General features: G+C 41.1%; 1 protein-coding gene across 1 annotated transcript in view; it reads right to left on the bottom strand.

Moving 5' to 3' along the window:
* TBXAS1 (thromboxane A synthase 1 (platelet)) overlaps positions 1-15,765 on the bottom strand; it is a gene marked incomplete at its 5' end in the record, with an annotated part of 129,894 nt that overhangs the window by 57,010 nt on the left and 57,119 nt on the right. The window contains one exon of the mRNA XM_008945897.1: positions 11,486-11,773. Coding sequence (XP_008944145.1) covers positions 11,486-11,773 — 288 coding nt within the window. The remainder of the gene's footprint in view (positions 1-11,485; positions 11,774-15,765) is intronic.

Here is a 15,765-nt window from a genome sequence, read left to right as displayed (position 1 = left end):
TTCTTAATTTTCTCCTTTAAATTTCAAGTGCAACTAAGAGTATTGAGAAAGATATTAAAGTTGATTCAAATTTTCTACTGTACCAGAAGTTCAAAATCAATTTAACACATTCCTTCTTTTGACCTGACGGTGTGTTAAGCATAAATAAATAATAATAAGAATTAGTTTTGGGTTTTTTTAACCCACATATTAACAGAAATTTTGTTGCAATTCAATTGTTAAGAAGTATGTAAAATCAAAATGTTTTACATATAAAATAATATTAGTATTTTGTTGAATTCTGAAAGCGCAGATTTCATACAGGTGGAAAATACTGAGTCAACAATACTGAAGAATGAATTCTTCTGCTTGCACAATGTGACCTAATGCACTATGCCTCAGTGACAGCCAGGAAGGATAATTCCCAGGACTGAGAAAGTAACTGAGTTTTTCAGTCTCATTACATCTGAGACCTGACTAAGGCAACTGCAGAATTTGGTACCAGTTATTAAATAAGCTTTCATTCAAGCCCCTATTTATCCACTCAGTGTGTAAAAGTCCTCAGCCTCCCTTGATCGAGGCCCCGAATGCCTATCTCAGTGGCTGCTACAGCAGTAAAATTCCATTTCTGACCAGCCCACTTACGCAGGAAGCATTTTGGGGCACTGAAGAAACACTCAAAATGTGACTAGTTACGCTGAGGTACAAGTGTTTTGGTTGCTTTAAAGGATTTGATTTTGAAAAACAGCAGCAACCCTTCTAAAACCAAACATTGAATTAGTTGGCAATACTAGAGAAAAATTGGTACTATCCAGTTCTCTGAGACAGTAAAAACTATTAACTGGCATGAAATGGAACAGTCTTCAGATAGTATGTGCTTCCTACTTTTCTTTGTGTTTTCCTGACCACTCCCCTCTGCACCAGTCTGCTATCTGGTTAACTAAGGAAATGTTCACTCATATCGCTGGATGATCAATATATTTCTAGAGCAAAGCCACACCCAGAAATATCACATTTTCTTTCTTCCCATTTTAAAAGGAAAGAATAAGATGAAGCGGGACAAACAACAGAAAACCCATCTCATACTGATTAAAAGTAACACACAAACACATTGTTAGAAATGGAAATTATATAAATACAGATGTGCTGCCAGGGTGGTAGAGAGGGAGAAAAAAAAAAGACGGGGCGGAGGGGAAGAGGTCACAAGAAGTTCATTCTACCAAGAACTGTTTTACATAATCATGAAATGCAAACTAGTTTCCATTCCTTCTGGCACAGGCTCATTCAGCCTTCACTTTGAATACTTATTGACAAATAAATGGACTGGTTACTTCCTATTAATGCTACCTAATTTATGTACATACCTGGAGGAAAAAATTCCCTTTTGACCTCACATTCATACAAGCTAAGATCATTTTTAAGCTATGAATAAGCTGAATACAAGTTTAATTTCTTCCTGGTTGCTGCTGGGGATTTGCTGTTTCTTAACAAATTAGGCATGTGTTCTCCTCGGCTCAGCTTCTGCACCTTATGCATATAATATGTGCAATTCAGGAATCTGTGCTGAACTTTCAGATGAAAGACCTTCTTCAGCCACGATTCAATCTCTCCCACCTCCACTCTCTCATATGCAGGCATGTGCACACACACAACTTGGTAGATGTTTTTAATTTTTTGACCTGTTCCCCTATACCTCTCCTCCTCTTTCTCTACCTGTGGAAAGTCTTTACCAAGAAAGTGATGCTTGTTTTCACAAATCTCGAGTCATTATTGTCCTGATGAAGGAGAATGCTATTAAAGCAAGATTTAGCCCAGAGTCTTGAAGTCACCTCAGAATTAGACAGGCCAGTGGAGATCCCAACAGCAAATGAGTATGCCAGAGCTGGACCAGCATCTTCATGTCTTGAAGAAATCTGCCTGTCAATCAGGGGATGTAGAGGGATCTCATTCCAAATGGATGCTAACTGTCACAGAGCTTAAAAATGCTTCTTTGTTTAGTTTAGTGTTTAATATTCCCCAGGAGACAAGTTCCTGGCTGATGAATGTGATTGGCTGCTAATGCTGAGACACAGTGTGGGGTCATGACACAGATGTTCAAGGCCACCCTCTCTCATTTGTAAGTTCTTTCGGGGCCAGATGGTTTGGTGTCTCTGATTTCTTGCATCTGAGGTTGTGCCTGTGGCTGGCTGTCCTCCCTTTCATTGCTAGATATTTACAGTTCAGCAGTACATATCTTATGGAAAACTTTTTGGCACCTAACTTCCATGAATATAACCTATATATATATGTATATATATATGTATATTTTAGTATAATACCTTTCTGGACATAATCCCTACTTCACACAGGAGAAACGTCCCGAGTGCTAGAGAGACTGCCATCCAAAGATCAGGCACTTACACCCATGAAGGGCATTCCCTGTCCTGAGAAGTCTTGCCATGTGCACCTCTCTTCCTGCCATAAGTAACTCCTCTGACAAGAGCATGTTCCTGCCAATGTCACGGAGGGGGTTGATGCTATTTACTGTGGTTTGAGCTTATCTCTTTGCTCACTTCTGCAAGCCTTGACTGCCCAGCACAAAATTTGCTCTACCAATTCTACCTGGAATTATGCTCCACCCTGCAAACAATGGTACCTATCTTTAGCTAAAAAGTTAACAGTGGTACTGGTAGCTAACATTGATTAAGCCTTGATATTAGTATGAATTTGGTTTTCTCTGTCCCTGGGGGGAGCATGTTGATTGCCATATAATGTCCAGAGTGGTATACGGGAGCATCTGGGATACAAATCCTGAAGAAAATTTTAATCAGCTTCTTATACAACAGTGATATTTTTCCTTAGGTTAATAGCAAATACATTCTTTTCTCCATAAAAGACTCAGATGGAGAGGAGATGGGGAAGGAATAGAAAGACAGGGAAGATGCATCTTTCCTTCTACTTCCTCTTTATACAAATCTGTCTAATCGCATTTAAAGTGTTGTATTAGTAACATCTTCACTATTAAATGTTCCATGTCACTAGAAAAATTTATTCTTTAATATGAGCCCTGTAGCAGGGATAGTGGGTCAATTATTATGAGGCTGGCAAAATACCAGGAAGATTCAGGGGTGAAAATGAGTATCTGTCTAGCATACATTACCTGAGACTCAGTTTTGCTGAAGAATAGCAATAAGGCAGAGTCACTGAGCAACATGTGACATTGCAAGGAAAAGATAAATTAGTCTTCATGAGCAAGAGACTGATAAGCTTGATCTGAATGAATGGAAAAATAAAAGTCTTTTTTTTTTTTTCACTTTGGTGAAGAGGGGTAAATGAACATGCAATGTCAACAACAAAAAGTTCTTTGAAATGTAGGCACATTAATAATCTCATTCCAGGCCACATAGAATCACTAGTTCTGAGCTGTTGAATGTTTTTTTTCATACCCAAATTGTCTTTTTGGTATGGTTCTTGGAAAAGTCAAGGAAGGGGGAAAATGCCAAGATACCACTGGGGTTTAAAACACTGACTTTTTTCCTATAAGCTAACATTAGACTTTTCACAAAAGTAAAGCCACAACATTCCTAAAAGACACCCTGGACTTACCAGCTGACTGACTCAACTCTTTCCATATAAAAAATAAATAACCTGGTTCTCCAGGAAGTGGTTATCTTTTTAAGGGGTACCTTTGGAGGGCAGAGACCTGTAGATATAGTGTAAGGACTACAGATACATGGAAAGCAAAAAGAACTGCCCTTGTGTGGCTCCTGACTGGTCACACTCCTCCTTCTTGCCCACGATTCTGCCAAAGAATGCCTAAAAACCACAGCTTTTGTAATGCAGAAGCACGTGATAGTGATCTTCCAGAAAAACCTCCAGGACAACTTCTCTAGCTGGCACTGTGAGGGTGCTTGGAATAGAAGAAAACCTGTGCAAAGAGATACCTGCTAGGGCTTGCACACTGAGCAAACTGAGTGCAAGCTTCCCCCCCCCAGGTCCCTCCTCTCAGCACTTGTGTCTAGGAAAAAGCTTGTGGCAAAGTGGGTGATCATGAGGCATGGTTGGGACGAAGAGCTTTCTCAGGCTACTTCTTCTGATACAGCAGAGACACCAGTTGGTAAAAAGACCAAAGACTTGAGTCTCAGAGGTGTTTAAGTCAGTGAAAGTTAGGAACCAAAATAACCTCTGCTCAAGAAAAGTGACTTTGTGTCTCTTGAGTCCAAGGCCTGCATTCAAAATCAGTAGATTCTAGATACTACGAGAAGATGGGAAATGCAGGGAGGGGCTTATTGTTGTCTCCTACCTTGGCAATATTCAATCTGTATGTACAGAAGCACCATGAGACAAAGATAATGAAGAGATTTCAGATACTGAGCAATTGCATGAAGAATCACAGAAATCTAACAACTTTCAGTCTCTACATGTTTAAAAGCTTCTTTCTTTTTGTTAACAACAAAGCTGATTGCTAACAGCTGACACTTGTGAATGATGTGAGGCTTTGCAACATCATCTTAAACACAGAAATCAAAGAGGGTCATTTCCCGGAAGAGAATAAACAGCAACCCCATACAATATTGCTTGTGCTTACTCATTTTGTATCTTTTGTGCATGGATGTGTATGAATGTGTAACAGAGACTCTCTTTTTTTCTGCAAACTATTTACAGTTCAGCAGCTCTTGATAAATGCAAACTTCCACCATCAGCAATATTTACTTAGTGCAGGTTAGTCTCTGTAGCTGCAAGCTTCTGAGGGCATAGCGCCTTGAGAAACATCATGAAAGGCACCAAACTCACACAAATTGTTGTGGTTATTCCCTGACAGTGCCATCTCTTTTCCCTCTGATTTTCACTAATGGTCAGAGAAAGCAGTCTGTGCTGCCAAGGAGGTTCTCTGCATAAACAGCTTAAAAAACCTAAAGAACTCAGTCAGGCACAGAGACACCATACAAATGGTCTTACTTCCCACCACCCTCTGGGAATTTTATGGGAAAGGAAGATTTTGAAAAAGCAAGATCTCTTTACAATGAGATATCTCCATTAGACTGCAGAGATATTTGGGAAGGAGCTCTTCAATGCGAAGAACAGAATTATAAGCCAGTGTAAAATAGTAGGACTCCATGCAAGTCAGTGATGACACGCCAAGATACCCTAGATGAGCAAATGCCACACACAGTATGTTTAATAAATTACAGAGCCAAAGTCATAAATAATAAAGGAGGTGCTTCTGTATCAGTTCAGTTCAACCTGGCCCATTCACAACCGACCACACACAGCAGTTAAAATGGAATTGAATAGTACCTTTTCATAAATGAAACTATGGATTGCAATGGCATTTGTTTGGCATCATTCAGTATTACTGACATGAACGAATACAATTGGAACATAAAAGTCTGGTCAGCATTTTCAACTAGAAACACTGAAAATATTCCTGGGACCTAGAGCAACAGAAAACCAAGTATTTATGGGAGCAGGAAAATTTCTTTCCACTAAAGAAAAACCTCCAAATCTCCATTTAAGTAGTGAGAGACTATGGCAGGACACTGAAATTTCTCTAAATTTTATGGGCTTTAGCCAGTGGTGAAAATGTTGGTAAGTCACAACAGCACTCAAAAGTTACGCTAGTGCTTTGTGTGTATAGGAAACTGGATGGAGTGGAGACATTGCTGGGGCTTATCCTGCTCTTCATTCCTCTCCATACTGATGTTTCCAAGTATCATATCAAGCAGCGATAAATAAGAGCTGTACATGGCATTTTAAAAATAGAATGGAAAACCCAGTTGGTGTTGCAGTCTCCAATGAATGTTTCACAGTAATAGCTGCCCTTTCAACCATTTACTTCTATTTCCTACTCCTAACTCCTGTGCTCTCCTTCTTTTTTCTCAGGGGTCCTGAAGGTATTTGTAGGCATTAGCAGCAAGGAGGAGTGAGCTGCTCCTCTGTCCTTCACCAGACCTCTCTGGCTAGCACAGAGCTCCTGCAGCCTTGCATTATCAGTGCAGCAACACGTCTTGGGCTCTCCCACTCTAGGCCTTCCATGCAATGTTTTCTTGTGGAACATTAAGTAATGAGAGGTTTATGCAGAGACGAGCTAAAACCCAAAACTTGCATTAACAAATCAGAAGACTTGGTGCTTACAGACATGGTTGTCTATTACTAAGAACATGCAGTAAATTACTCCCTAAGCTGAGATTAGAATTCAGGGTGCTCCTTGCTCCAGATTTCTCTACACTCAGCACCTTCAAGTATGCATTTCTTTATTACATGGAGGCAGAGCACTTCGTTCTTATATGTCTTTTTTGCCCCCCTTAGCTGCCCTAAAGCATACTTGCTTTCCCTCCTTCAAGAAAAATGATCTCATTACAGTGGTTTAACTTGGTCTGCTTACTTTGCAACAGATCAGGAGCACATACATAGCCACTTACCACATTTCACCTAAGAGTAACAAACAACCTCAGCTAACAAGTTAATTTGATCACCTGTTTTTGCAAACTGTTTTGTGCCTCTGCTCTTCCTGTCTAAAATCATGCAGTCCAGTAAAGAAAAAAAGTAAAATAAAATAAAAAAAAATATATATATAAAATTGTGAATGACTCAGGCTTGAGAGGAGGGAGAAAGGAGGGAGACAGATAGACATTTAAATGCTAAAATGGGAAGAGGTAAAAAAGAGAGCTAAAATCAGAAGAGAGGCAAGAAAGATTGAGTTCATGTTAAGGGAATCCCCAGCATGGAAGATGCAGCAGTCTTTCAGGTCCTAAACACTGTGGCTTAGGACAAAACATACAGAGCAGTTCAGAGTGCAGTGGGGCTCAAAAGCAAGCATCTCTCTGCTCAGAACAAGTGCATGCTGCAGGCTTGCTACGCTTTTGCTAAGTGCACACACACACAAATAAATAAAAACCAACTTGCTTTCACAACAAAACAATCAGCCACACATGCAAAAACTGTTCACAAATACATGTCTTCTGAAGTGTTCTTTAACAAATCCGCACCGGGATCGTTTTTGACTGAAACAGAGAGGGTGAAAACCATGGGTGTAGTCCCTCTCATTTGGTTAATGTGGACAAAAACATTTCTTTCACAACAGCATAACCTCTAAAAGTTTAGGGATGGTTAACCACAAACACTGTAAAAATAATCTGGTCTTGAAATAGCAATTTCTTTTCCCCCCTGTCCTCTTTTACTGGTATATACCAGGCTAGCTTCTCAGCTGACTCATATAATCATACCTGTAATAATATTAAACATGTTGTACCAGTTAACCTGAAGATCTGACCCCCCTCTGCTGTCCTGGAAACGATCTGTGGTCTCTGCAGAAAGTAATATTCTTTTATACACACACAGATGTAGGTATCCTGCCCCCACCAGCTCATATTTAACTCTCTTGTCATCTTGTTTATTTTGTCTTCACGGTATCAAAACAAGCTGCACACCCAGCAACAAGCTTGCAGCAAATAGGTGCATCTTATTTTCAGTTGGTGGCTCTTTACACCACACATACTATACCCTCAAGGGATTCATGAGGAGGGCCAGGTCATAGTATCTACAATTTTAATTTCAGTTCACCTGTTAGAGGAATTATGCTCAAACTTGTTTTTCCCAGTGCCGTTGGAGCAGTCACAGGGATTGAGGAGTAGAATGGGAAGATCCAGTTGGTGGTGACAGTAGCCACCACTTAGTACCCTCTCTCTCTCTGCTTCTTCAGAGACAAGGCAAAGCTGTGCACTCCCTTCCCAGACACCGAATATCCAGACAGTGGTGAGAAGGACAATAACCTGTATGCTCTGCCCTCTATGATAACTGAGGACAGAGGTTTCTCCTCCTTGACAGACTCTGAAGTGGACCAGGCTCATCTTCTCACTTTCAGGGAAAAAGACATCATCAAGCCTCCATCCACACTGAGCTACCAGCCAAGGGAAGACCTAAAAAATATTTTAGTGAACAGATGAGGAAGTTCCTGGAGGTGAAAAAAGAGGTGACAATCCATGACTCACTCTAGGTACTGTTTTCTGAGGATGCTTGCCTAAGTGCCATCTCTACAGTTCAGGCAGTGTGGTGGAGAGGTCTCTCGCAAGACAGCTCTGAGGCAAACTTGGCCAGACAAAACACAGCAATACAATGCTGTGAGTCCAACATGCTTCTTCTCTGAGCTCCCAACTCCCAGCACAGCACTGGGACCACTTTCAGCACCTAACCTCATATTTCTGCATCACACCACAGCAGCTTACACCAAGCTAGCAGAGGGTTCTCCAACACAGCAGTGACTTGGCTTTCGCTTTCCCTATCATGCTGTTCCATTCTGCTATGGCACCCTTTGCACAAGCAAGACAGATGAATATCAGAGCAAACTCAGGGATATCCTTAAGTACAATGTCCAGAGCCACCAAAATACTGCTGTATGCCCAAATGGACTGACCTGGCTCTCCTTACGATCACAAGGTCACTGTGCTTTGAGTTTTTGACTGGTGTGCCAAAAAACCTGGAACTGCACCTGTCATTTATAGCTCCTTTTCTCAGATGGCTCTCACATGTCTGTATAAACTTTAGTAAATGAGTGTAGAAATCACTCTGTCCACCACCAAAGTACAGCCATCTCTGTGATGATGCACAGCAGCTGCTGTAAAATCAGACACAGCTCCACACCACAGATTAGGGCAATAAAACATGCTGCGTGAGGCAACTGAAATGGCTGGAGGAAGGAAGGGGGACGTGGTGGACAACATTTTGTAGTTATAATTACCTGAGTGCAAATGTGGCTGAAGTGTATTTAACACTTGCATATCTGTAAATCAAAGCAGTCTTCCACCACCTGGCAAAACAACCTTACTCTACCATTCTCCATGTTTTGGCATTCTAAAGCCCATCCTTTCCAAAAAATGCAAAACACCTTGATAAGAGCGAAGCTGATGGGCTAAGCACAAGCAACAACCTAACCAAATTTCTAAACAACTGACTTTAAAACTAACAGTGAGCCTGTAGCTGCTATGCCCCCTCCCTTCCTCTCCCTTGCATGACAACTGAATATGGCATGTATATATTCCCAGTTTTAAAATAGCTTTTCCTGTAACTTGCAAACCATTCACACAGATCTTATTTTCTAGGCTAAAAGTACTTACAGTGACTAAAAGGATTGAACTGCTGCACCCTTTCCTTTATTCTGGGATGGACTTCCTGAGCAGAGCATTGCTCCACCTCCAATCATGAACTGTTTGTAATAGGAAATCTTTTGAAGCATGGGGCTGCACAGACAGGTCTATGGATCCCCTGGCAGCAAAGACAGCAGATGAATAGTCATACTTCTCTCCTTCTTCTCTTTGGCCATACAGCCATATATGCATCATACAAAGCTAAACCTAGAGACTAGTAAAGTATGGGGAAGTGATCTGGAAGGAACTGCCAGTCAGTATATGCCATGGGACAGCATGGTTTGAGCTGAGGCTACCAGTCTGGGTTGAGGCATCACACAGACTGTGTACAGTGCTGACCTGCAAAAACCATTAATTTAATTTGTGCCATCTCTCTACATTGTTTTAACTTCTCTGCCACAAGTGTCCCTAGTTCCACAACCTCTACTAGATACCGCAAAAGCTGAAATTATTAGCAAAATATTCCTGTTAGAGAACCAAAAGAGTGAAGTGTTACAAGTTCAAATTATACTGTTGTTGAAATATTATTAACAGTGAGTGAAAACTCAGACCACATACAACACAGGGTCCATTTAACTCTCTACCTTGGATTAGGAGTCTGCTCACATGCAAGTCTCTTGCATTGTTTCACACTGCAGTCTCCAAAAGCATAGCAAGGTCTCTCTTAACAGGAACTAAACCAGAAGAACAGTCCCACTGCTGAGAGGAATTTAGTACACATGGTCAGACTCAAACTAACCCAAAATAAACTCCTGAGGTGTGTACAGTGTGTACCCAACAATCTTCACTACCACTTGAGCTAGATGACGAATCTCTCTATGGGAGCACACTGCTTGTTAACATAGACATAGCCATAAACATGGTCTCCCTACGTGAGAAATCTGTAAGCAATTGGCCAGTTAGTGACTGCTGCCAGCCAGCTTTCCACTTAAGATGGAAAAGTTACCAATTCCTATCCCCATCTACAGAGATATGAAGGACATTGTGCACCAAACATATCGGATTCCTCTCCCAGCAATTTCACTTTGGTTTCTTAGGCCATCAGTTTTCAGGAACTGGTGAGGAGATAAACCTTGGGGCTGTTTCCTATGGGTTTCCATGTGCAACTCTGCCACCAGTATTATTGAGTAAACTGCACATACTCCAGGCCAAGTTGCACCTACAGATCTTTGTAGGCTGTCAGGAAGTCAGCTGACCTCACTGCACACCAGAGCATAATTAGGTCTGCTGCATTTGAATGAAACAAGTCAAAACACTCTAGCTGGAATGTTGTAGAGCTAATAACCTGATAATATAACCCAAGCCCTATAGGTTAGAATATAATACATCAACAGTTTCACTGTACTGAGTTAACTAACACCATAGGTATGAAGCGTGCACCAAGAAAATGCTCTGTGGATCAGACTGTGCAGTCCTCACTTCCACTTCTGTCATCCAGCTGCACCCTCAGAGCAAAAGCAGCCTTAGAGGCAGAACCACCACACTCAGAATCTCATCATGCAAGACAAAAGAAGACATTTTCTGTGTACACAAATCCTGGCACAACCAAAAAGAGGGCAGTGGTAGCTTTTGAAAGGCACACTTTGCATAGTTGAGAATTTTTTATTACCAGCAAAGCAGAAAATTATTGAATTCTTTTTTTGTTCTCATCATCGATTATAGAAACACTCATGAAAATCAAAAGACCCTCAGTATGAATTCTCATAACTAACCTGGGCAGACAGTGTAGGGTTGGAAGAATGGCTGATGAGTGGTGTGACAGAAATACAAAATATTCTCAACAGTTATCCAGGAAACATAAATGCCCTTGGTAAATACAGGCAGTGAAGGAGAAGTTAATCTGAACAAAGTATAAGAGAATTAGATATCGTGATCTTTTTTTTTAAGCATACACATATATTCTGCTGCTGAATTAAAAAAAAAAAAGAAGTATGAACATTTAAACCAAAACTTTGCAGTTTATGGTTTGTAAGAATGCTGCTAATGTCCTTACAAAGATCAGTAAATCAAATTGACAAAAACCCAATAAAAGTATCTGGACAAGAGGAAAAAAAAAAAAAAATAGAAATGTGTAGTTTTAGAGTCTGTCCACAGCTGGTTTATTTCAATAATCTAAAATATTTTGTAAAGATTAAGCTTTCACTATGACGCAAAGTTTCTGGAACATCTCTTCAGTTGCTGTAAAGTGACATTGTTTAACAGTTTTCAAAACCCCTAAACAATATAGATTAATTTTAATTTTTTTACTGGAAATCTTAATAAAAAGTTAATATATGCATAAATAATGGAGACAAACAGGGCTCATGCAGGTGCCACAGTTGCATGATGACATTCGCATCGCCTTGCTCTCTGCAAGAATCTCCACACCAGCAAGTAGTACTCACGTGTTTTCCTGAGAACTCATCAACCTCCTGAAGCACCTTCTCCTGGCACTCTGGGTTGGTGGCTAGCAAGTATGTGGCAAAGGACAGTGTGCTTGTGGTGGTCTCATACCCAGCGATCAGGAAGAGAAAAGCTTGGCCTGCTATCTCATCCTCTGTCAGCGTCTGCTGACACTTTTCAGCCGGGGTGCTGGCAGCAGCAGAGGGACCCAGCGCCTCGGGACGCCCAGCTGCCAGGGACTCAGCTGAGCCACAGGAGTCCAGCATCCACTGAAGAAAATCTCTGCGCCTCTGCAGAATACAGGACGAGAAGAGGCACAAAGAATGGGTCACAGAGCAATGCCTTTACCCCCAGGAGACGGGAGGAGAGAGCTGTTTCCTATTTATACTGCCCACCTGGCTCCCACAGAATGGCTACCAGCCTTTCCCTGAACAAGGAGACTTCTAGAAACCAGCTGGAAATGCCAGCACTATGAGCCAGTCACTGCTTTCTTCTCAGTGGGATGAGACTGGTCTGCCTCCAGTATTCAACAGATAGATATTTTCACAGAGGATTGCTAATGGCTGGCTCCCTACAGAGCTTCTTTCATCCTCAGGATGAGTTTTCGGCCCTTGCTGAACATAAGAGGACTGATATAATCAATGCACGGTCTCACGTGAGTGCACCTGCCCAGTGAAGGTGGCACAAATGATGCTTGTAGGATTTGGCCCATCTGCTTGCAGGTGCCATCATTATTTGTTGACATGGTCCAAAGCATGAAAGTCAACACCTAGGTTTATAGCTGCACCTGCAATAATTTTTGTGCCATCTTATCAAGACAGGACTAGAAACTGATGCCAGTAAACTGTTGCATCTCTTTATGAGAAAGGAGAGTTGTGAACACCTGTACCAACATAGCATTAAAAAAAACCAACCAAACAAACAAAAAAACCCCAAACAATTTAAACATGTTTGCAGAAATTCATTACAACAGTAAGAATTCCTCTACCATAAAACCTGTTTGAGTGGCTTGTCTTTGAAAAATGCCCACTGAATGATTCTACTGCTATGAAAACTGCTTTTTTCCACGCCTGTTTCTGACAGAAAAACTCTAATAAACAGACCTATGGACAAGAGTGAGTTGACTCTAAACCACTCTGGACAGCAAGCTTGATTAGGCTTTGAAATATAACCCAAAAGGTTTGAATTGACTTTTGGGAGTGGGCATAATAGAATTGTGCTGAACCTAAGCCATAAGGCTACGTGATTGATTTTCAATTCCTCAAACACAAACAGAATACATGATAGCTCAAGGACTTAGGAGTGACTGCAGTGCCAGAACATGACAACTTGTGCTGTGGGATGGACAAAAGAAGGGACCAAGTCTTTCCCCAAGAGAAGAAAAAAATGCAGTAAAACTGCATTTATCTGTTAAGAAGAAATCATTTGAATGATTGAGTGATGAAGCAGAACAAGGAAAAGCCAGAGGAAAGGACAGGGAGACAAGGTAATTGCAAGGAAGGACTAATAAGTTTTTTTTTGTTTTTTTTTGTTTTTTCATACAATATGGGAAAAGAGAGCAGTGAGACAACAGAAGAGGAGAAATACTTAGTGTCCTGTACTTAGCTCTGCTGCCAACAAACTGTTCTGACTGATCTACAGGGAGAGAGGAATGGTTATTTTGAGGTTTGAGTAATGCACGCGATTGGCACACTGCCTCTTTAACAGCTCCTTCCCTCCACCCCACAGAACTGCTTCATTTTCCACAGATATATTATGCAACTTGTACCCATGACCTTGGTGTATCTTGCACCCTGGTACACCCAAGAATCAATTCTCCAGAGAGTAGCCAGTGCCACTCACTGCACACTGAGTGACTCCACAAATCGGCCAGCCAAACTGCACCACCTCCAAGGCACAGGGTACATGCTTCTCCCCAGCAAGGGAAAGCACACAAAGCAACACTGGACACGTCGTGCTCAGCAAATGAGCTTCAGCTCTGAAAACACTTCCTTGTGCCTAGACTTGGGCACAATATCCGCATTCAAATTGGCCATGATTCCTTGATCTCTCATTTTTAATACAGCCAGCCAAAAGCTGAAACTGCCCTGCCACAGTTATCCTCCTCCAGCACAAGAGGATACCTCTGCTCTTTAATGTTCCTCTAGACAGGAGAAGAGAAGGCTTCACGCACACTTCAGCTGTGCATAGCTAGAAATCACATTTAACTTTTCCAGGAAGGGCTTTATTCACATTCCAGGAGTCCCTGTATTGCACAACTCAGAATCCAACTCTTTGGCATAGCCTATCCTTCAGGTATTTTCCTGGTACACATATTTGGGTTAGGCCATTTTCAAAATTTAAACCCCTGAAACAGTCCAGTTCCAGTGTGCTCATTAGTGAGTGGATAAACTGGTCCAGTATGGTAATGAACTGCATCTGTAGAGCTACTCCCTTCTACCTGTATGACTTGCCATTATCACCTAAACTACCTTGATAACATAAAAATGTGTAATGTATGACTTTCATATTCAGAGGAGTTGTGACACTGTAACACACCAGAGTTTGAGTGGTATAACATTTGGTATGGTTCTGCATTCATCTTTCTCTAGCTGTGAATTTCCTTGTAAACAAACCCACTGCTCTCTGAGGGTTTGCAGCTCCCAGTCATGAGCTGTTAGCTGAGACTGGTCTTATATTTAGACAACAGACTCTCTGGAGACCCTCTAATATGTTTCTCCAGCCTTAAACAAAATCAGGTCCCGGCCTTATATAAAGCATCTGGTTATTGCCGTGGTAGCATAGTAATAATTGTAATGACTAGTGAATAAAACTTCATTCATGAGAATTTTTGCTGAAAGCAAACTTAATGAATGCTAGCACAAGTGAATATTCCCACAAATGTGCTCTGAAATGCCTCTGTGGCCATTTTGAGGAGCTCTTCTTATTACTCACATAATATATTTGGTTAGGAATTTAAAAGCTTGTCTTGTTGCAGAATCTGTTTATAAGGTCACCCTATTGGGAAACAACAAGATACCTTATCTGTGCCATGTGATTTGTTCACAGGTAAGCAGGGAATGCTAAGAGCAATGGCTTCATAAACAATCCCTACAAAAGCAACATTCATTTGTAAATACTACTTGAATAATATTGGGGGGAAAAAAGCATAGATTTAGAAAGATTCAAGTTTTTTTTCAAGATAATTCTACACAGTGGAAGGAGCTATATTTTAGTAAAGCTTCTCTTTCTTGTGGTTCATTCTACTTCACTTTAGGCATCAGTACAAAATGCAACATAAAAAAATAGTCATCAACCCAAGCGAGAAAAAAGATTTGCAGGGTTATAACCAGTCATAATGAAACATATTTTTCTTCCGCACCATCAGGATGGAAAAATCTCTCTGACTCAAAAACCTAACAATGGCAATAGAGGCAAACACGAGCATAAAACCAAATATAATTGGATTGTTAAGTGCTAGAAATGAGGAAAAGGTATCTCATGAAAATTCACGGGGGGAGTTTCTCCACTTCAGTTGACAGCAGGAGAAAAAAAGATAAAAAAAGGCATTTTTTTTCAGTTTGAAAACAGACCAGGTACTGACAATGTCACTGCACAAAAACATTCTCTGGTCATCACATACAGCTGCTGGCTTCCTTTTTCCATTGAGGACATTTGTTTGATTTTCCTCACAGAAAGCAGAAGCCCATAATAACCTTCCTCCTGTCCTCTGACACTAGCATAGTTATGTTACAATGGCCTCAGAAACAAGTTCCTGCTTCAAAAGAATGGTGTGCCAATGTGACCGACTCTTGTTTTGTCCCTGTACAACATGGAGCCTATCGTTAAGCCAATGAAAATTGAATGGAAAGCTACTATTCAAAAAAAAAAAACCCTAATTTGAATGCAGTACAGGACAGGGTGCATGTCTAACTTCGTGGTGACACAGACATCCCCTCTGAAATATATAATAAGACAAGCCCTGCTTTCAGCTTCCCCAAGATAGACACCTTGCAATATATTTCCTGACACCAGTGTTCTGGGCCGTATCATTTCTCTCATTAGTCTCCTTAAACATCACCTGGCCATGCAGAGAAATCATTCTGCACAGAACCGTAACGAGCTACGTGCTACAGGCTGGAAGAAGAGATGTGTGCTATACTGGGGGAGGCCGATCCAGCAGGAGCTATCACCCCTCCTCAAATCACTGCTTTTAACTTCTGCAGCTGCCAGAAGAAGAGAGACGTATCACTCACAGGCTGGACGGATCGTGACTCTTCTCACAGGAGGCAAGAAGCCTGGG

Source organism: Merops nubicus, unplaced genomic scaffold (genome assembly GCF_000691845.1).
Source record: "Merops nubicus isolate BGI_N331 unplaced genomic scaffold, ASM69184v1 scaffold3248, whole genome shotgun sequence".
NCBI classification, from domain to species: domain Eukaryota; kingdom Metazoa; phylum Chordata; class Aves; order Coraciiformes; family Meropidae; genus Merops; species Merops nubicus.
This window is presented reverse-complemented; position numbering and strand designations above follow the sequence as displayed.